Raw genomic sequence first — 22131 nt, 5'->3', positions numbered from 1 at the left:
CTAACAAAGGAGCAAAACGCATACCCGCATTGACCGTGTCTCTCATGCTTCGAGGGCATTTGGCTTCAGCGCAGGCGCACAAACCCCGCCTCTCTCCTGTGCTGTGTGCATTCGCATTGTGTCTAAACAGGCAGCGAGCAAAAAGATATTTTACCAACAGCAGTAATGTCGGGCAGGTCGGTTCGAGCGGAGACGCGGAGCAGGGCGAAAGATGACATCAAGCGGGTTATGGCTGCAATTGAAAAAGTGCGGAAATGGTAAGAGAGCGTCTACCCGTTAACGAACAGTACAGACAGCCTGTGGGGGAGGAGAGACAACGAGAAACAATGAAATGAAAGGAAAGAGAGCGTTTATTCCACTCCAATTTCAGTCAGATGTGCTGTTTCTTCGCGCGGCTGGGGTTTTTGTCGGCTTTTGAAAAATTAGTTAGGGAAAATGTTCATCGCATTTTTCTTCCATTAAATGTTTATGTGGGTTGAACCTAGAAGCCATTTCGTTGCAGTCACATGAAGGCTTTGCTGTTTGAGCCTGTAATGCCGGCTGAATAGTAACTGAACGGGCTGACATGAACTGCCGGAGTCAAACGTCCGTACCAAACAAAAAGTGCCGCTGAATGGGCATTTGACTCTAGTTCATCTCACCTGAGAGCGAGAGACTCGCGCTTCTGAGAGACGGAGCGTGAGAAGAGTTTTATCCGCGCGCGGGGGTTTAAACTCAGCGCGGAGCTTTACACTTACCAAAAACTTCTGAAGGTTGTGCTTAAACTTCAGTTCAACTTCAAATAATTTCCCCGGCAAAATGGTTATGAGATTAACAATACAACAACAGTATATTTCTAAACTTTATTTAGAAATATAATTATTATAAAATTAAATAAGGAAATCGCAGTTTTGTAATGACATTAGTGTGATTGAAATGATCCTAATCTGTGAGCTAGTAAAAAGTGATTTTTAAAGCAAATAATATCAATTAAGTTTAATTAGTGTTGTTCTACCCTGTCCACCACGTACACTATTGAGGAGAGAGTTAACCTCGTGTATATTTACAGTAAAAATAGTTTATTAGATGCATTGATAATATGTTATCAGTTGCATTGCATATTCTGGAAATACTTTTTTAAACAAACAAACCTCTGCAGAGATGTCTTATATACCTATGTAAATGATTAGAGAGTTCATCCTCTGTTAAACTCATTTGCTTGCGGTCTCATTTGTCTTTGATATCTAACAAAAACATGCATCTCCAGGGAGAAGAAATGGGTGACTGTTGGGGACACGTCACTACGAATCTACAAGTGGGTGCCAGTGACAGAGCCCAAGTCAGATGATGTAAGTGACATTAATCACCATAATGCTCTGCCATTGCAATTCTAGTAAATAAACCCAATTATTGTCATTTTTTGCCGATTTAACTGATAAATCTTTTTCAATCTGTTTTTCATATGAATCATTTATTTATTTTTAAATTGGAAAAGGTAAATTCATAGTGGGATTGAGGTTACTAGTGCCAAAAATGTGTTTTTGTTGCTGGTGGCCCAGATCATTACACGTTTTAGATGTAGCATCACACACAAAGCCAACATTAATTTTGCAATTTAATGTTCAATTTCAATATTCTTTACATGGCTTAATTGCATATGTATGTGTGTGTATAATATATATATATATATAATATAAATAAATGTATATATTTATGTCACAGAAAAACAAAAACAAGAAGAAAGGCAAAGATGACAAGTATGGCTCTGAGGTCACGACCCCTGAGAACAGCTCCTCTCCTGGCATGATGGATATGCATGGTAAAGCTGCAGACATGACAGTTATCAGACTCTAATCGCATCTCAAAATAATGCTCATACAGCCTTTTCAGGCTCTGTTACTTGGCAATTGTTATACATTTTATTGTTTTTTTGTTGTTTTTTTACACCAAATTGAGATTATATATGAACAGTTGGTCTTCTAAGAATGTATTAAGTACTTAAGTATGCCAGAAATTACCTGTAATTTCACTCCAATTATCCAAAAAAAAAAAAAAACTATTAATGGGTTTGAATGGTCTGTTTTCCTTCTTAACCAATAGTTGATGAAACACTCCAATTGAATTGATGTAATTTGCTATTCTTTAACCACCCATTAACACATGTCATATACTGTTTGAAAGCTGTTCGTTCCCAAAATCCTTTGTCCCACCTTTTTAATTGTGTTTCTGTTTTTCACCTACAGATGATAACAGTAACCAGAGCTCCATTGCAGACTCCTCCCCATTGAAGCAGGAGAACAGCAACAACACTAGTCCGGCACCAGAACCCATGGCAGCTTCTCAGAGTGACAGCAATGACTTGAAAAGTGACCAATATCCTTCCAAACAGCCTTCTTCTGGTCAGGATCATAAGAGTGGTTAGTCACTGCAATGGATCCTCTACAAGCTCACTATCATCTCTTGTCTATCCTTCGATGTTTATTTTAATTTCACTAAATTTTATTTTCAGAACAAAACCACTGCTCATCAGAGTCTAGGACAGCCAAAAGGGACAGCAAGTCACAAGGAGATTCGGAGCACTTTTTAGACTCTTCCAAATCGGCCCAGGTACATGCTAACCGTGTCACTTGCATGAAGGTTAAAATAATTTAAGTAGATATAGCAACAGTTTTCAGTCAGAGATCAATCAACTGATTCAGTGGTTTCTTTTGAAGGAATTGGAAGATGGTGCTCCCTCAAGCAAAAAAGGGAAAATCGATTCTTCCTCTGAAGAAAGTTAACTATCTTCTACCAGCTGTTATGCATTTGCGATCCCAGTCTCTTATCCTGAAACACATCACAACATAAAGGAGGTTTTTCTTCAGTTCTACACTTATCCCTACTGCCATCTATTCACTTTAAGCCAGAACCCTGTCTTTTGCGGTCAGTTTTAGTGTAAAGGGCATGTCTGGATCATCTTTGTATGAGTTAAGGCAATGAATCAAGCTGTGAGACAGTGTACTGATCCTAAAACAGTTCATGCTGCCCTACAATCACTACGTGCTGTTTCTTTTGCCAAGATCAGTATTGTCAAATGACATGGCACTGGAACTGCCATAGTTTTTCTAAATTGGCATTGATATCAACTGCCATTTGTGATTTTTAAAAAATTTGTATCATCACCTTTTCTTGTTCACTCAGGAAGGTCAACACACTGTTTTTTTTTAATCACGGTGAAAGTAAATGATTTCTGCTGCTGTAGTTTAGAGAGATTTCACCATAAGTAGCTAAATATAAAAAAATACTGCAAATGGTACTAGTCACAAGTTATTCAAGTTCTCCTGTGAAGACCATAGCTTGTAGCATAGGCCCTGCTTGGCTGAGTGCATTTATATCACTGAGAAGAGGATTTATTTTTTTCGCGTCTTGTTTTTGACTGTACACACCTCTCCAAAAGTGCCCACATTTTGGTTCTCATTTGTTTTTCAAATATCTACAGTAGGTAAGCCGAAAATGTTCATTTTCACTAATGCTCAAGTCAAACCAAGCTTTGAAATGCTGGTTGCCATTTCAACAGCACTACAACCTTCCAACGTACATAAGAGATACAATAATTGCATCATTTTGATACATCAAATTCACAAATGACTGATTCTTTTAGCAGCAACTGTACTGACTGCATGTGTCGTCGTCCAAGGAAAAAGGTGACATTGATTAGATAGTACCACAGGCAGGTTATGGGTAGACAGCTGTGCGAATACCTCATACTCAGTCCAGCAGTGCTGGAATGTAAACACTAAGTATGACTTTCTCAAACTTACTCTGTTACGTATGCTTGAAAAATAAAATGTATATATTTATACGATTACGTTTTTGCTACCCTTATGTTTTTGCCACAGTATTTCGCCAAACTATTGCCTTCTGTAGTTCAATCTTTGAAACTTTTAGCAAAATGTATTCATTGGGACCATATTGTTTGTTTGTTTTTCTTTCCCAGTCTATAATAGAAATGTCTTGTACAGAAGTATGGTTGTGTCTATCCTATTTATTCCACATGTAGTTTATTGGTTTTCTAAAAAACAAAAAAACAAAAACAAATAAAAGAAAATATTTCCTTTGAATGCTCATTCATTTTGTTGCCAAATATCAAGCCAGAATATGCTCTGAATAAGTAAAGATGTGCTTGAAGCTTGATTTCCTTAGATACATTTTTACTGCACATGATCTGGTGTAAAGACTAATCATAACGTGACGACTAACAGAGAGTGATACTTAAGTAAAATAAACTGATAACAATGAATGTAAAAAACAACAAAGATTTACTGCACATTTGATTAGCCGAACCCTGTGATAATGTGAAAAGTGCTCACTAGCTTTCCGACATGTTGTGGTAGAACAACTAACATGGCCCACAGCAATACCTGGTAAGATGCTAAGAGAACAATCACTCCATTTTAATGCTAGTTTTCTGTCTGTTTTTCACTATGCGTCTGAAAGTGAGGTTGATGCGTGGCGTTTTGACCTTTTTTCTGACTGGAAGACTGTGATACCAGTATGTGTTTGTGGGATAGTTCATGAGCAGAAGACTCCCGTGAGCCAGCTCCAGCTTCACAGGCTCAATCTGACGTTTGCTAGAACCACTTCGTGCATCCTTATGTCGGAAAATGAAGTCTCGGACAGCCCCTAGCGATACAGAGGCGATAGGACAGGCAGGATCGAGTTCCCGTTCATCATCCCGATGCTCTCCCATGTGATCGTGACCATCTTTATACCTGATGTAAACCATAAACATACTTTCCTCATTTTCAAAGAACATGACTTCTATGTGAAGCAATGCACCACTTCAGGCTCATAGGTAGGACAGACAGAGTTAAATTACCTGTTTATCAAAACAAAGTTGAATGTATGGCCTGTTGCCTTGGCAACAGCATCTCGAATGTGTTCCAAAGTGGGAGTCCACGGTTTAGCCAGGAGATGGACTCCAGAGAAAGAGTACATCAGTCCCTCGTCCCCGTATGTTGCTTGCTTCCTTGGAACATTGTATGACTTTCCATACACTTGTACTTTAGCTTTGTCACCTTTGTCACATGAGAAAATGGAAACGCAAAACATTTCAAACACTGGACACTAACACAATCAGCATCCAAATAACAACAGGATGGAGTACTATATAATCGTAATATGGCACACGGCATTTGGTACAAATATAATAATGAAGTTACATTGTTTATCTAGATAACACATCCTGTGTGATTCTTGTATCTGTAACGCCAATATAAACTGTTCTAAAGTTTGAGGTCAGCAAGATCTTTTTCAAACAAATACTTTAATTCAGGATAAGATTAAGGATGCATTAAAGTGATTACATTGTTACAGGTAAAATATGTTCTTTTAAACTTTCTATTAATCAAAGAATCTTGAAAAACACCACAAGCAACACTGTTTTTAACATTGATAATAATAATAAGAAATATTTCTTGGGCATCAAATCATCATATTAGAATGATTTCTGAAAAATCCTATGACTGGTGACTGGAGTAATGATGATGAAAATTCAGCTTTGCCATCACAGCAAATTACATTTTAAAATATATTAAAATAGAAAAAGAAAATAGTTATTTTAAATGATAATTTTTTTTATCAAATAAATGCAGTCTTGGTAAGCATAAGAGACTTTCTATGAAAACACTTTCAATGAAGCCTATAATGAATTATAGCATAAGTATTACTATTCTATAAATATATTTATAAAGACTCATTAAGACACTGCATTATAAGAACAGTTACATTTATATTATTTTTATAAGTATATGTCATGCATTTGCTTTTTCAATGTGCATGCTCATAATCTATTATACACTGATTTATAAGTATTAATTAGTCAGTCATATGATTCCATGCATGTATTTATAAAGACGCAGCCTGCATGGCTATAAAGTTATTATATTATAGTTTAAAAAAAAATTGGTAATTCAGATTTATTTCTGTCAATTAAGTGAATATATTGTAATTAATAGCCATGATGTGTTCTTAAATACTTATTGTGAGTGATAATACAGTTACTAAGCTTTATAAATGCATCATTGATGGCTTTAAGTAAAGTGAAAACATAGGATGCAAACATGGATCTTTTTTTTAATCTTACATACTAGCAAAACACTGCAACAATATTTTTTTAAGTAGGCCTATAATTTCAAACTGCTATAAGCAATACCATGCATACGGCTGAGGAGAATTTAACAAATCAAAATAACATTCATTACCATACATGAGTTTTTATAAATATATAGAATAGTAATACTTATATTTATAAATGGGGATATAATTCATAATAAGCATGGGCTTCATAGAAAATGTTTTTTTTTTTTTTTTTTTACTTAAAGCTGCAGTCTGTAGTTTTTCCTCTTTGTCGCCATCTCTGTTCAAAATCTGCAATCGCAGTTAATCGCGGAATTATCAACTTTATGTGGGTTGTGCCTCGACACGGCACAGCGTGGATGAATCCAATGTTTTGAGGAGAATGTGCGGCTGTCAGTCACCGCGCCGGTGTGGATACTGTCATTCGGAATCACAGAATCTACTTTTTGAAAGTATGACCAACATAAGAATTTTCACCGGAAAATTTCATCTGAACAAGTAAGTAACATACATTTTTGTTCTGACCAACTAAGGGAAAAATGCATTGCAGTAAATCGCGCTGATTAAATTGAACTTATCATAATCGCATCAAATTGTGGAAATTATACTTTGTTCTCAAATTGTTCATGTTAACAACAACATCAGCATTGCGTGACTACATTTAACGCCCTTCCGATATTTATCCTTGTTTTCGCACGGCCCCGTTTGCAGTCTCTTTTTTTTATGTAGCCACTCCGAAGTCTTTTGCATTTTATAACGGGTGAATCTCCTGTTGTCACTGGTGATTGCCGTTTGAACCTTTCTGGATCTGCCATCAAACTGATAAGTTTAATTATATCAAGTGCTGTGAGAAAAGGCTATAAATCTCCACCTCCAACATCCTCACACCTACAACATAGCCGAGACACCTTCTTTATGTGTACAGATGTGATGTAATGACGCAAAGACAAGCTCGAATTTCCTGTGGAAATCCACCAATACCACTGGAATTAAAAACATTATTACAAGCTTACCAGTTTGAATCGAGCTAAGGCAAGCAGATAGTTTTGAACACTGGCTGGTTATGTACTTGCTCAAAAATTTATTTTGGATAATTTTGAACCCAAAAAAATTACGGACTGCAGCTTTAACTTTTGAACGGTATGTTAGTGTACATGATACAAAAGCACATTCAATACCTGTGAAATACACTCCCAGATAGCAAACTGACATTGAATCAACGTGGAAACGACGTTTCTCGTGACATCGAAACAACGTTGATCTCCGACGTTGATCCGGCATCACTTTGCTCATCGAATTAACGTTGAATCAACGTCAGACACGCCATTCAAAACTAACGGAAAATCAACGCAATTGGTTTGCTTTCCTAACGTTGAAACGATGTTGATTTCAAGTTGTTGAAATTACGTTATAGAATCAACATAAAATCGATCTAATTGGTTTGCTTACCTAACGTTAAAAGGATGTTGATTTCAATTGTGTAAATTGCGTTATTATAAACACATTTTCTACTTGTTTTAAAAATCTATCACTTATTTGATAAATTAGTCTGTATAGGTAATCATTTATTAAACACACGTCACATTCAGTTAACATTGCTTTATTATTTATACAAAATATACATTTACAAATACATTTTTAAATCTTCTGTATACAAACCCTAAGAGTAATATAGAAAAAAGCATTTACACTCAAAATACACAGACATTCCACATTCAGGCATTCTTTCTAAGCCTCAACCAAATGCAATTCAATGTACAAAATGTCCTTGACATTTATAATTACATACAGTATTATAGCCTATGATGTATTATTATAGCAAAACCGTTGACAGTGGAGTTTGTAGATATATGTGTTAAATAACAAATAATAATTAAATACCGTGTACAGCAATCGATTAGTACATTGGGTTTAATTTGTCGTTTAATGATCTCATATGTGTTGTTAGTACCGAGAAATTTCACGTGAATAAATACTTAGTACGTGGGTGGCGTACTTCAATGTCCAGTACGTGGTATAACATTTGCTCCATTATATGGTGAGAAATCCTGTAATGTTTTCCTCAAAAACCTTGAAAGAAAGACATGGACATCTTGGATGACATGGGGGTGAGTAAATTGTCAGGAATTTTTTATTTGAAACTGAACTAATCCTTTAATATATTACTAATATGTCTGTTTCGCAAAATCATCGTAAATCATCGTAGATCTACGAGTGCTCTGGAGTAATAGTAAATCATGTAGTGCTTTATATACACTTGTCTTGATTGCTAATACACATCTGATGACGATTATTAGGTTAAACGTTCACGGATACGATTATATCATTTTAAGGACTTCGCAAATGGACAGCGACTCTTAAGTAGCACGTAGTGTTCTCGCGCGTTAATGTTAAGTGCATTTTTGGGATTTCCGTAATCTTGCACGTAGAGAGCTAAGGCCAGAGCAGTCAGACTCAGAAGATTTTGAGAAATGCGATTCGAGTAGGAACCACAAACGGATTTGTAAAATTCGTATTTAATGTATTTTTGTTTTTGTTTTTTTTGCAGTTCACACTTGCTAAATCTTTTCGCATTTCAATCGGACATGCAATATTGTTTGTATTCCAAGCAATCTATATATGCAAAATTTGTCCAAAAAGGTGTAACTTGTGTTGTTGGAGACAAAAAGAGAAAAAAGTTTGCAATTCCAAAAAAAAAAAAAAAAAAAAAACTGTCACAGGTGCTCAGTTTTGCTATTATAATACCTTAACATGATAGTAATAAGCCATCTGCAAAAGCAGAGAGGTTGGTGTGGTGTACAGTAGTAGGCTACATCTGTAGTTCCAGGTCAGCATCTGGAGATCTGCATTCAGCTGGAGAATATCAAATAAAATAAAAATAGATAAGCGTCATTGGTTCATTCAGCCCGCGCTCATTTAAGAACGACCAATCAGCGTGTATGTTTTGTCTAGAATAGCCTACCTCAAGTTCGAGTTCCTATGCTTCCTATGACGCTTCCTACGAACTCTCAGTTGTCTTCCACCATCTCGTCTATTCCTACGACCTGCACGGCTGAAATCCAAATCCACTGGTCAAGTGAGTGATGAGCTTTCGAGATATAATCAACCTATAAATCCTGCAAAGTACAAAGACACAGTTTTTCCTCACAAAGAAAAAACGGTCAGGTAAACCACAATGGTTGAAAAGTTGTTGTTTTTTCACACAAAGTAGGCTATTGCTTTTGTCGTTATTTATATTTGCTGCTATGCATGTATAATAGGTAGTGGGTTAAAATGAGATTTTTGTTTAAAAAAAACTTGCATGCCTAAAGTTGTTGAGCCCCTGAACCATTTAGCATTAATAAGTAAACAAGTATAGATATACATGCATGCATAAATACCTTTAAGTGGAACGAATAACTCTGCTGTATGGTGTCAGTCTCATTGCTGGCAAATACCTAAAAATAGACCTAGAGAAATAAAATGAATAAATAAAATATATTGTTGACCACAATATCTGTTAGCATAATAGTTCAAACAATTATAACTACAAGCAATGTAACATTATATTTGTAGCCTACCTCATTTAGTTGATTATTTACCCTATAGAACTTTTCTCACTGAAACAGCCTGGGGTAATTTAAAAATGTTTAAACCTTAAATATTTCAGTAAAAAGCCAAGAGTGTTATACTGTAATATTACATATAATATTTTTAATATAATTTCAATAAACATATAATATACTTATAATTAATTTAACAACTCAAAGTATACACAATTTATCAGTATTTTAACAATTGAGAAACATGTTGGCCTATACAGATTAGTTATTACATACGGTGACGCATTGCTGCCACATACATATTATTTTTTTCCCCCAATTATGTCGTAATAACGAGATCTTATGTCGTTAAAACGACATCTTTTTCTCGTAATAACGAGATCTTATGTCGTTAAAACGACATCTTTTCTCGTAATAACGAGATCTTATGTCGTTAAAACGACATCTTTTTCTCGTAATAACGAGATCTTATGTCGTTAAAACGACATATTTTTCTCGTAATAACGAGATGTTATGTCGTTAAAACGACATCTTTTTTGCCCTTATAAGGACATGTGTAGTCATGTACAAAATATGCCTTTATCCACATAAAATTGACAGCCTATCGCGCCTTTATCACACGTTCAAAAAGCTTAAGCAAATAGTAGCAGCCCCCAATCATGAAATTAATCAATGAGGCCCTTTTTTGAAAATATATTTTATATAGGCTTTTTTATATTTTATATGTTTTTTTTAATATGATATATTATATAGGCCTAATAAGATTTATTTTTGTTAATAGGCTATATCTTCATCTTCATTACATAGAGATATAATTAAACAAAAAGTAGTCAAAACACATCTAACAGAACATAGCCTAAGTTGTTTATTTTTTACAACATTGTGTTCTTATTTTGTTTAATTAACGAAATGTCAATCTTCGTCTTTATAACAGAAGATAGCCTACAATACAATACAAAAATCTTCAAGATGTATAACGGATTGTCACCTTATAAACAGTACTTTTTTAATGGAATAATACACCCTTATAATAAAGAAAAAGCTTCAGTAATAAAGAATATGTTGTCCTTCCACAGAAACCCTTTATTATAAAGAAAATAGGTGGCTCTTAACGTGTCTTTCTATGGGAGGATGGCATTGCGGTGCACAGCAAATATTCAATGCATTCAATGCAAATATTCAATGGTATTCAATGCAAAACAAAAATGAAAAATACAAGTAGCCAATAAAATAAACAAATTATTGTGGCATTAATTAGCCCATAAACAATATTTATTTTAAAGCCTAAACGAATTTGTTTAAAGAAAAACACCAGCGTTGGGCATTTATCTGTATAGGCTAAGTGTTTCAGCCGCCCTTTTCAAACTGGCGCAATAAAATGCAACAGAATTTGATTAGTTAAACATGAAGAGGATTATCCGTCTGGCATGGCCGCTCGCTCTAACGTTAACCTAGATAAATGTTTGCTGTTATGAAGCGCATATCCAAGTGTTTGTGCGGAGTGTGGAGCGCGCAATATGACATGGATGGAGGCGCCGGTGGCATCACTCGCATTTTCCCATCAACAGTGGAAACAACTTAAAATACTCCATTTCTGGTCATACAGAAAATAATAATACATAAGTCGCAACTACTTTTATTTGGGTAAACTCACAACAACAAGAAAACGGTGTGCTTTTGTAAAATAAAATAAAACGAACAGGGCACGCTTTCATGATCTCTGTGAATTGGAGCGCGCCTCAAAAATGAACTGGAAAACAGTGTATAGACAAGCCTCACAGTCACAAACATGAGAAATATAACTATAAAGTTTATACAAAAAAATGTCCACCAACGAAAAAAAATCCAATCGAAAGCATATACGGTAGGCTATAGACTACCATCTGATTATGTAATCCTGTCCGTATGAAAGGCTCATACATTACAGCGGAGATGTATGGAGATACGTATGCAGGCAGCCTACACTGATTTAGAAAATAATAGTTCATTAATAAACAATTAAAATGCTTCGTTATTTTTTTTTCAGATACATTTATCATATCATTAGCATACTTTTGCCGGCGCTTTGCGGCAAGTTTTATGCATGCGCTTGAGCGCGGAATATAGGCTATAGCGTACATGCACCCAGCATTGAATATAAACGTGCGATTAGTTCTAATTGCTTAAATGAATGACTACTAGTCTAGAAAAATCCTTTAGTCTATGGCAACTCTAATCAATAGCCTACATTTAATATCTGACATTATTTCATTAGTAACTAGTATCCAGCTCTTCACATTTAATTAGTTGAGTTAGCATAATTAATAAACTAATAAAATAATAAAGTAAAATTTAAATTTAAATTAAAATACTAACCATATATTTATATATATCATTGCTTATTCCACCACACAAAGGACTGTTTAAGGTGACAATCCGTTATACATGTGAAGATTGTAGGCTGTATCTAGAAGATTTTTGTATTGTATTGTATCTTCTGTTATAAAGACGAAGATTGACATTTCGTTAATTAAACAAAATAAGAACACAATGTTGTAAAATTTTCTGTTAGATGTGTTTTGACTACTTTTTGGTTAATTATATCTCTAGGTAATGAATGAAGATATAGCCTATTAACAAAAATAAATCTTATATAATATATATATAAAAAAACTTATAGGCCTATTTAAAATATATTTTCAAAAAAGGGCCTTATTGATTAATTTTGCATGATTGGGGGCTGCTACTATTTGCTTAAGCTTTTTGAACGTGTGATCAATTTTATGTGGATAAATGCATATTTTGTACATGACACATGTCCTTATAAGGGCAAAAAAAGATGTCGTTTTAACGACATAACATCTCGTTATTACGAGAAAAAGATGTCGTTTTAACGACATAACATCTCGTTATTACGAGAAAAAGATGTCGTTTTAATGACATAACATCTCGTTATTACGAGAAAAAGATGTCGTTTTAACGACATAAGATCTCGTTATTACGAGAAAAGATGTCGTTAAAACGACATAAGATCTCGTTATTACGACATAATTGAGGGGAAAAAATAATATTATGTAAGTGGCAGCAATGCGTCACCGTAATTACAGATATTAGATACACAAATTATTACCTAAACTATATAACAATACTATATACTATATAATAATAACTGTAATTAATTTAGATTGACACAAAAAAATTAACAATTAAATAACAGATGATCTTCTGCCACTGCCACCATCTCTGTCTGGAGCGTAACGCAACCATTTTTTGACTGCCTCAGAAAAGTCTGCCTTGGAAGCCTCTTTACCTTGTGCTGTACTTCTCAATGCACCTGAAACATTATGGAACAAAATTAAACTCGCATTGCAGCATAGGGCTTTGACTTTTGCCTTTTCTTTTTGGTGATCAAAGATGAGTTTTAAGAGATACAATTATTGACTGCAGGGGAGTTTCCTAAATGATTTGGCAAAACTGTTAAACAAAGATAGTGTGAAAAGCTCTTTTAGTAGTTAGTCTATTACTTACGGAACATTATCTTCGAGAGATTTGAGGTCTCGAAGCTCCTCTTTTGTCCACGTCCTGCCCAGTTAAATGATGAAGCCAGATTGTTTGTCAAAATGTGGCTCAACATTTTCCTTACTGTGTCTTCCAGTTTATGACCACCCAGAAGTGACAGCTGGAAAAACTAATAAAAAAGAGATCAGTGTTCACATTAATTCCCATTTCCCAATTTTTTTTGCCATTCTCTGTGAATCTCTCATCAAAGTATTTCCATCCACAGACTCTAGACTGTGTTTGTGTGTGTGTGTGTGTGCGTGTGTGCGTGCGTGCGTGTGTGTGTTTGTGTGTGTGTGTTTTGTTTTTTTGCAAACATAAATGATTGCTTCCGGTGTCAAATGCTAGTTTGAGTATTTCTATTTCTGTGGATTTCCTGGGATTTTTACAGACAAGTGTCTCTAGCATTTACTCAGATTGGTGCCAAAAAATTAAAACATCCAGTGAAGTTCTATAGGTGAGAGATCAACAGAGAATGGCCTGACTCGTTCAAACTGACAAAGTCTACAGTAACCATATCAGTGTAAATGTTTCTACAGCATTATTTTCAGCATTATGTTTGGTATAGTACAGTCATCTCTAATGGTTTCTGTTTTAATGAAAACTGAATATGGGCAATCGTCTGGAAACAATAATCTTTGTTTTCTTTTTTCCATACTTATCAAGACCTGGATATTAAATCAAATTCCATATTTCCCAAACAGCGTAGGTTAAGTGTAATTGCATTACAAGATTTACCAATCTGTTTTTTTCTGTCTCGTCCAACCTCTCCAAAGCATCAAAATCTTCTAGAGACTGTAAAGGTAAACCTAAGCTGCATCCTATTTCTGGTTGAGGTAGAGGGACTCCCTGTAATTTTTGGATCATTGCCCTCTGCTCTTTCAGCTCTGCCTTAATTTCCAGGAGAGCTTTTAACACATTCCTCTTGAAAGGAGACAACTCTACAAATAAAGTAAATAAATATATTAATACTTTATTTGTATTAAGAGAGAGAAACTCTACTAGTTCATTAATAATCACCATCAGCAGAACAGGTTTACTGTTTAAATTGGAATGGAATTTTTGTTTTTGATTTATTACCGTTGGTATGTTCATTCTGTGTTTGTTGTGCTCTACTTGGATTTTCTGAAGAAAACAACACAACAGTTTTTTTCATACACTTAAAACTCACCTGTAAAACAATTAGTCTTAAAGAGGTTAGCAGTTTGAAGAATCACCTGAAAAGATGTCTGAGACAGTCGGACTGGAGTTGTGGTTCATGTATCTCTCTTTAAAAAAAAAGTGACATTGCAGGAAAAGTTAGGATGGATGTCAACATTTATAGTGAATAAGTAGCCTACATTTAGCCTGTAAGTCCCACCTAAAAGAATAATGTCTTCCAAAATTAAGAAAGAACATAAAATCAACATAAATCTCCCCCCTAGGAAACTTAATGGTCTAATAAAAAGTTTCAAATAACTGTTTTCAAAATAGAAAAAATAGCTTTGATCATTACCATTGACCAGTTCAGTCAGTGTGCCCCGGTGTGCTCCGTGGTTTGCGTCTTGGTGTCCGCCGTAGTGTGTGCCCAGGTGTCCTCCGTTGTTCGTGTTTTGGTGTGATCCCTGGTGTCCGTCGTAGTGTGTGCCCAGGTGTCCTCCGTTGTTCGTGTTTTGGTGTGATCCCTGGTGTCTGTCGTAGTGTGTCCCCAGGAGTCCTACGTTGTTCGTGTTTTGGTGTGATCCCTGGTGTCTGTCGTAGTGTGTCCCCAGGAGTCCTACGTTGTGTGTGTTTTGGTGTGATCCCTGGTGTCCGCCGTAGTGTGTGTCCAGGTGTGCTTCGGTGTTCGTGTTTTGGTGTGATCCCTGGTGTCCGCCCTGGTGTACCCTGTGTGGATTTTCTGAGAAAAATGTGCAGTTTATTTATAGACTAAATAAATTTCTAAAAGGATATTACAGGATTTGTGGATCTGGAAGTGCAATTATAACAGCTGTGATACAATGTAAAAGAGGCAAAACATTTTTTTTAAAGAATAACATTGCAACACATACCTAGTGAATAGAGGCTTGAGACAGCTGGACTGGTCTCAAAGATCATGTGACTTTCTGAAATAATTATGATCAAGTTAAATTAACAGCAGGGTTTTGCGTAATACAATTGTGTGCTTTGAATTCATTCAGTCATGTTTGATAATCAATAAAGGCGGACTTTTGTGAACTTTCTCAATTAGTGGATTTCAATGATGTTGCTGTTAAGGACACTTCGAAACGGGTTAAATTAACCGTTCGTTCAAGGATGCCTGAGAAAAGAATACAGTTTTCTCTGGCCCAATATATAGACTATGCTGAGCTGCTCATCATTTACTGTGAGTTTTTTACAGGGGCTCCAGCCCCTGACCAGCATCCAGTGTCGGCTACAGCCCCTGACCAGCATCCAGTGACCGCTACAGCCCCTGACCAGCATCCAGTGTCGGCTACAGCCCCTGACCAGCATCCAGTGTCGGCTACAGCCCCTGACCAGCATCCAGTGTCGGCTACAGCCCCTGACCAGCATCCAGTGTCGGCTACAGCCCCTGACCAGCATCCAGTGTCGGCTACAGCCCCTGACCAGCATCCAGTGTCGGCTACAGCCCCTGACCAGCATCCAGTGTCGGCTACAGCCCCTGACCAGCATCCAGTGTCGGCTACAGCCCCTGACCAGCATCCAGTGACCGCTACAGCCCCTGACCAGCATCCAGTGTCGGCTACAGCCCCTGACCAGCATCCAGTGTCGGCTACAGCCCCTGACCAGCATCCAGTGTCGGCTACAGCCCCTGACCAGCATCCAGTGTCGGCTACAGCCCCTGACCAGCATCCAGTGTCGGCTACAGCCCCTGACCAGCATCCAGTGTCGGCTACAGCCCCTGACCAGCATCCAGTGTCGGCTACAGCCCCTGACCAGCATCCCGTAAGGCCGCTCCATTTCACAAACCCATATATACTGTATATGTCCATCCAATTTTATGACAGGTTCAGTGCATTTCAAATTAAATTCAATGGGAATTTACTTTTAAAGTTTTTTTTTTTTTTTTTTTAAAGATTTGAATCGCCTTGAAATTCAGGGACATATGATCATGAAGAGTTTTTTCTTAAAATTAACTACAAAAACAGTTTAATTAGACTTCCATAATACCTGGAATGTCAATTACGGGGGCAGCTGGGAGCCGTGATTTTTTTGGTGCATTATCATCCTGGTCAGAATCATTCTCTGTGAAGTTTAGGAAGCGTGGATTAGGCCTGTAAAGGGAAACAGTAAAATTATTTCTCAATAAGACAACACGGTAACGCTTTAGATTACAGCCCGGAAAGTACTGCGTAATTAAAGCGATTTTACAATGTAACTTTCGGTAATTATAGTGGACCTATAAAGTAAGTATATACGCTGTAAATTTGTCTTAATTCCGCAGTACTTTCCGGGCTGTAATCTAAAGCGTTACCGACAACACCTATAAAAGTCTTTGATATTTATTATCATTAAACCTTAAATTACCTTTTCTTTCTTTTTATTCTTTCATTATGGCCCTCTTCGTCAGAAGTTATTTCCGACGTGTGGATATCACAGTCCACATACTTTTTAAGCATCTTCTGTGCTTTTTCTAGTGTTTCTAGTAATATAGATATAAATAATATATACGATTGAGCAAAGCATGTATAGTTATCAGTGCATTGAGATAATAAAATAAATAATATAAAAAAAAAAGAAAAACATTCTTACCACACTTTTTAAGCAATCGCACAGGCTCAAATAGTTTCCATCCAGCTTGTACAGGCTCTTGTCTCTTTACTGCCACCTTTAATTTTTCTTGAGTGTATTTTGGCCAGTAGCACTTTTGTCCAAAAAGCCAATTGTCTGGGACAACATCTGTGCTTTTGTCAGGAAATTCTATTAATGTATACTGATTCACTTTATCCATTATTGTCTGGGAAAGATAAGAAATTTGAGAAATGTTGACCCCAGCTGTGATTAGTTCTGGGTTGCTGCGTGTTCAGCTCCCTTACCCATACCAATCACAGTGGAGTAAGTCAGGCATGAATTAATTTATTTGTATGTAATGCAATGTACTTATTTGTATGCAGTGAAAATAACAGAAAGAGTGGGTGTGTTAAATTAAAGTATCTTTTTATTTTAATGAGCAGGAAGAAAATGAGTGATATTCCCTTCTCTCACAATGTCACCTCACCTCAACAAACTTTCAAAGGGTTTACCCGAAAATCTTGTCATGATTTACTCACTTTCATCTTAGAAACACATATTTAGATATTTTTTAATGAAATTTGAGAGATTTTGGTCACTCCAATGACAGTACAGATAACCAAAACTTTCTAGATCAAAAAATGTCATCGTACTATTAAAAACGAATCAGTATGAATCAAGAGGTTTAATCTAAGTCTTCTGAAAAGACTTAAATGCTATATATGATGGACAGATTTAATTTAGCCATAATAGACATTGATTAAAACAGATGTACAGTGCATTGCATACACCCAAGTGCTTGTATTTGTGCGTAACCCACCAATGAGGATTGTTCCAGTGTGTTTGAAGTTACTTTTACAAACACAAATTGAATTGAGAGGTGTAATCTATGTTATGACATTTTTGGATCTAGAAAGATTTGGTTATCTGGACTGTCAATGGAGTGACCCAAATCTCTCAGATTTCGTTAAAAAAATATCTTAATATGTGTTATGAAGATGAACAAAAGTCGTATGGGTTTGGAGCATGAGAGTGAGTAAATGATGATAGAATCCTATAACCCTATAGGATTTATTTCAACTTTTTCAATATTTTATGTTTATTTAAATTTAAAATAATTTCCAAAAGCCTGACACTACATCTGTGCTCACTCTGCTGAACAAACACTATCTGCAATGGAGAAGGGGTATTGCAAAAAACCCATTATCATTTTCAGGAAGAAGTACGTACTTGTGTTTTACACTGGACAAAGGTACTATTTCAGTCTTTTCTTGCAAGACAGAGACTCTATAACATCCAAGTGCAGAGGAGTCGCATGGATAAGTGTAAAATGATTCTGTTTTTTGGAACCTCTGACACACTATATGAACGCTTTCATTCTGTTTGATTATATCCTTAATTATGGCTATGTCTGTGTCGATTTTGATACAGTTGTCTCCTTGTTTGGGTGACAAAACAAAATCTGAGAAATGCACCTTTTTTAGCTCTTTTGAACTTGATGACAGATTAGATTGATGAGATTCTTTTGGAAGCATTTCTGAAAGTCTTTTGACAACCTGCTGTAAAGGACAATCTGGTTTTCTAACCAATCGTTTCAGTTCACCCAGGTAATTTTCATATGGAAATGCCGCTATATTATCAAGAGGGCCGAATGCTTTATACTCGTCTGCAAGATGGATAACCTGGTGGACATTGAAAACTACTTCGTCTGTGCCATACAATCTGATGTAATGTGTTACAAATGACAACAGAGCCTTTTTAGCAAATTCAATCATTGAATCAGAGAGGCCGGGACTAAGCAGCAGAAACATGCCAATAGAAAAGAGAAGAAAGTTGTCATAAATTGCGGATTCAACACATCCTTTTAACACAACGGGACCAGTGTATATCATGAACTGGCGGAACTCTGTGGCCTTCCATCTATCCACATCTGTCAAAGAACGAGGTTTCCTGGCAAACTCTTGAGGCATAAAAGAACGGAGAGCAACAAGTCTGTCAGAAATCTCTGCTATACGCTGTGATGACAACCTTGTTCTAAGCTTTTTCCCTTTCATCCACATTTGAATTAACCTCCTCATTACTCCAAGACAGCAGGTGTGCATGTAGTCTAACGGGAATTGGGTTACCATTTTTACTAGTTCGTGTAAAGGGCTTAAACTACTGTTCAAATGGTGTTCTTCATTTGTCATCATTTCATAATCCATGTCAGTACGCAGTGGAGCATCTGTTTCAGGATATGTCATTTTATTACACCATACTCCAGTCTGGGAACATTTGTCACAACCAAAATAGCCATTGTGAGACTTGACATTTTTGATGAATGCTCGTGCAGGGGCATCGCAAATAAAGGAGGAGACAACAACTTTAAAATGAGTACCATTCTTTACAATGCCTTCTTGCAAAACAAATTTTAATTCGGCAATAAAATCTTTCAAATACTCCCTGAGTGAGCTCGGTTTACTACTGCCACAGAACAAACCAACTACAAATGGAGATCGTGTTTCATCACAGTCAACTGTTGCAAGAATTGGCCAAAATTGTGTTCTGGAGCTTTTAAACAGGGGGATGCCATCAATGTTAAACTGCAAAGCAAGAGTTTTTAAATTTTCAGCAATATTGGAGATCCTACCTAATATGTTTTGCAAGCCATTTACCAGTCCAAAATGGTAATATTCACCATTGCAAATCTTTACTACGGGTACCTTTGTCTGTGTACCAAGAAGAGTCCTTGCATCCTTGGGCAAATCAGGAAATTCTGATCTTAGGATTGCCAATAGTGCTGTTAGAGCTACTAGAGGGATGAAAAAAGATGCTGCCCATGTTTGCAGTTTAGTTTGCAACTGATTAAGTGAATTGTTGCTACTGCTATCAGATTCATTTGATTGGATACTACCAGGATCAGAGAGATTGTCAGAATCACAGAAGAAATCAGCATCTGTGTTTTTTTCCAGATCACATGAGTTCTCATGTGGGGACAAAAGAGAGGAAACTATATTACAAGAAGATGTGAGATCTATACTTTCAGAGTCTTGACATTTGTGACCATGAACAGATTCCTCAGTGTTTTCAGTTTGTGTTTTGTATTCATCTAAAATATCTCTTTCTATCTCTTGTACACTGGCCATAGTCTTTCTCCTTTTAGTCCAGTAAGACATTGTGGTATGTGTGTGTTATTGTCAGTATTATATATTATGTATTTGGTTATATAAAGATTTATATGTACAGGTATATTGTTATTGTTTGATAAAAATGATGATTTTGGAAAATGCTCCTGAAAAACAAAAATAAGAGATAGATAAAAATAATTGTTAATATTGTGTAGTTCAGTGCAATTAATGTCAAACCTTTTTCCTTTGTTTGTCTTTTTTTTAGAGAAAAAACACGCATGTACTGTACCTGATATATATCCAAAAGATTAGATTAAAAATGCTGCCAATCATTTTTTATTAAATTTTTATATTTAATATCTTTATTTATCTCAACTTGTTTTGTTCTGTTTGGGCTAACAGCAATATTATAATAATTATAATTACAAACTATTAGCCGTATTAAGTCTATAGTACTCATTTTGTCCATTAGATGGAGCAAAAGTATAAGAAATCACTTGTAAAACTTTTTTTTAATCGGTCTCCATTATTTTTAATGACAAACAAAAGCCTGAATTAATTTTTAATGTAGGGTACTGACAATACAGTTTAATAAAACATGTTTACGGATAAAGTTGTGTGACGATTATAATTAAATATGTAACTTTTTTATATCCCAATATTGAAGACATAGGTCAAGTTTCCAGACGTTTAGACATAAAATGAAGGGACAAGTGTATTTCCCACAATATACATTATTTTAATTGTATAAAGACACTTATTTAGTGCTGTATGAAGAATACAACAAACCTTTCATTTGCAAAATTGCAAGCAAAATAAGCACATTAAATAATATAAACAAACATAAGCTCGGAAGTGCCCGCAAACTTATTGGTACTGTGACTTGACTTGATCCTTAGCAGGAACTGCATTTTTTGTACACTGGGACTTGAGACTTGATAGTAAGGACTTTTGTTTTGACTTTAACATGCGTTACTTGCTCCCATCTCTGTCGATTTTGTTCCTCATAACCGGTATTATATCGTGGCAAGCCTATTGCAAATATTTGTTTAAAAATCAGTAAATAAAATCAAATAAACATCAATATGATTTATTGCTAATTAATTAAATTAATTAATTTTTGAATAAAAAAAATGAATATGTATATAAAATTGTATAATATAATAATATACTATAATTATAAAAAACAAGTTATTTAAATCCTTAAGACAAATTATTATTGCTGCATGATGTATCTGTTTGAACTAAATACAAATACTAAAAGTATCTGATACTCAGTCAAAAAATATACTCACAAGAAAAAAAGCCAAAGATGCCAAAAGAGTCGTTGGGTTGACAGTCGTTGAGAGTTGGGGTGCTGCTGATGACACATAAACAAAGTTTAAAAAAACAAAAACATTAGTAGTCAGACACTGCATACTGTATGAATTGACATGGATTGTTTATTCATTAATGATCATTGTGAACATTTTAAATCGGAAATAATGCTACAGTAGATTGTTTTCTAAGATATCCGTTTAATTTGTAAAGGCATTACTGGTGACTCTGATGTATGATAATGGAGGAGGGCAGGAGGAACGATGTAAAATCTAATAAATAAAAAAAGATAATCATTGGGTTGGTTTAGGTAGGTGAATGCATTTGTATCATGAATCGAAAAAGAGATCAGAAACTGCATGAGCTTGTGAATCAAATTGAATCATGAAATCTATATGAGTCAGGCCAGTATCTGACTTATAACTTAAATATCTGGTAGGCATTCAAAACATACTTACAAAATACAAAGTCGCTGTGTGCTAGGGCTCTTAAAAGAGCCTTTGGGGGTGTTGTAGCTGCTGTTGACACAAGGAAAGGGAAGAGAAAGAAGAAACATGTCTGAATATGAGAGAGAGATATCTGTACGAATTAATGCAATGATTTTTGACTAATCTGGATGACTGCTAGATTTATCACTTACAATAATCAGACTGCAATATATACTGAAAAAAAGAAAATAATAATATTATTAACACGGTGACAATAATAATTTAAATAAAATATTATTATTAATGTATTATTAATAAAATACAATAATAATTATTGTTATTAATAAAACAATATTTATTTAACAATGTTTATATTTATAAATATTATTAGAT

General features: G+C 35.4%; 3 protein-coding genes across 3 annotated transcripts in view; 1 reads left to right on the top strand and 2 right to left on the bottom strand.

Moving 5' to 3' along the window:
• Positions 1-81: 81 nt before the first annotated feature.
• On the top strand, positions 82-4068 carry bcl7a (BAF chromatin remodeling complex subunit BCL7A). The gene is made up of 6 exons (XM_079872581.1): positions 82-257; positions 1247-1328; positions 1702-1798; positions 2223-2396; positions 2489-2586; positions 2694-4068. Exons 1-6 carry the CDS (start codon positions 166-168, stop codon positions 2757-2759), a joined length of 609 nt encoding a protein of 202 aa, XP_079728707.1. The 5' UTR covers positions 82-165; the 3' UTR covers positions 2760-4068.
• Positions 3435-22131, bottom strand: part of alkbh2 (alkB homolog 2, alpha-ketoglutarate dependent dioxygenase) — a 29888-nt gene continuing 11191 nt past the window's right edge. The window contains exons 3-4 of the mRNA XM_079872583.1: positions 4838-5085; positions 3435-4730 (exon numbers count right to left, since the gene is read on the bottom strand). Of these exons, the coding sequence (XP_079728709.1) occupies positions 4403-4730; positions 4838-5085 (576 nt within the window). The 3' untranslated portion in view covers positions 3435-4402. The remainder of the gene's footprint in view (positions 4731-4837; positions 5086-22131) is intronic.
• Positions 8492-15644, bottom strand: LOC307159303 (uncharacterized protein). Its single transcript, XM_079872582.1, has 6 exons — positions 15206-15644; positions 14671-15054; positions 14393-14443; positions 13146-14300; positions 12928-12951; positions 8492-9545 (listed from the first exon to the last, which is right to left on the bottom strand). The coding sequence occupies exons 1-4, from the start codon at positions 15249-15251 to the stop codon at positions 14212-14214; spliced, it is 570 nt and encodes a 189-aa protein (XP_079728708.1). The 5' UTR covers positions 15252-15644; the 3' UTR covers positions 8492-9545; positions 12928-12951; positions 13146-14211.

The sequence above is a fragment of the Squalius cephalus genome, assembly GCF_949319135.1.
Source record: "Squalius cephalus genome assembly, chromosome: 5".
Classification (NCBI taxonomy): Eukaryota; Metazoa; Chordata; class Actinopteri; order Cypriniformes; family Leuciscidae; genus Squalius; species Squalius cephalus.
The sequence above is the reverse complement of the archived record's forward strand: the minus strand, read 5'-3'. Positions and strand labels throughout refer to the sequence as shown.

What these genes read in the sequence shown, in the direction of transcription:
- bcl7a (XM_079872581.1), top strand. Translation starts at nt 166, where the DNA reads ATGTCGGGCAGGTCGGTTCGAGCGGAGACGCGGAGCAGGGCGAAAGAT. An exon ending in ATTGAAAAAGTGCGGAAATG is followed by an intron (nt 258 to 1,246) that starts GTAAGAGAGCGT and finishes ATGCATCTCCAG; the next exon opens with GGAGAAGAAATGGGTGACTG. An exon ending in TGGCATGATGGATATGCATG is followed by an intron (nt 1,799 to 2,222) that starts GTAAAGCTGCAG and finishes TTTCACCTACAG; the next exon opens with ATGATAACAGTAACCAGAGC.
- LOC307159303 (XM_079872582.1), bottom strand. Translation starts at nt 15,251, where the DNA reads ATGATCTTTGAGACCAGTCCAGCTGTCTCAAGCCTCTATTCACTAG. An exon ending in ACTGACTGAACTGGTCAATG is followed by an intron (nt 14,444 to 14,670) that starts GTAATGATCAAA and finishes TTTTTTTTAAAG; the next exon opens with AGAGATACATGAACCACAAC. An exon ending in TGTCTCAGACATCTTTTCAG is followed by an intron (nt 14,301 to 14,392) that starts GTGATTCTTCAA and finishes TGTTTTCTTCAG; the next exon opens with AAAATCCAAGTAGAGCACAA.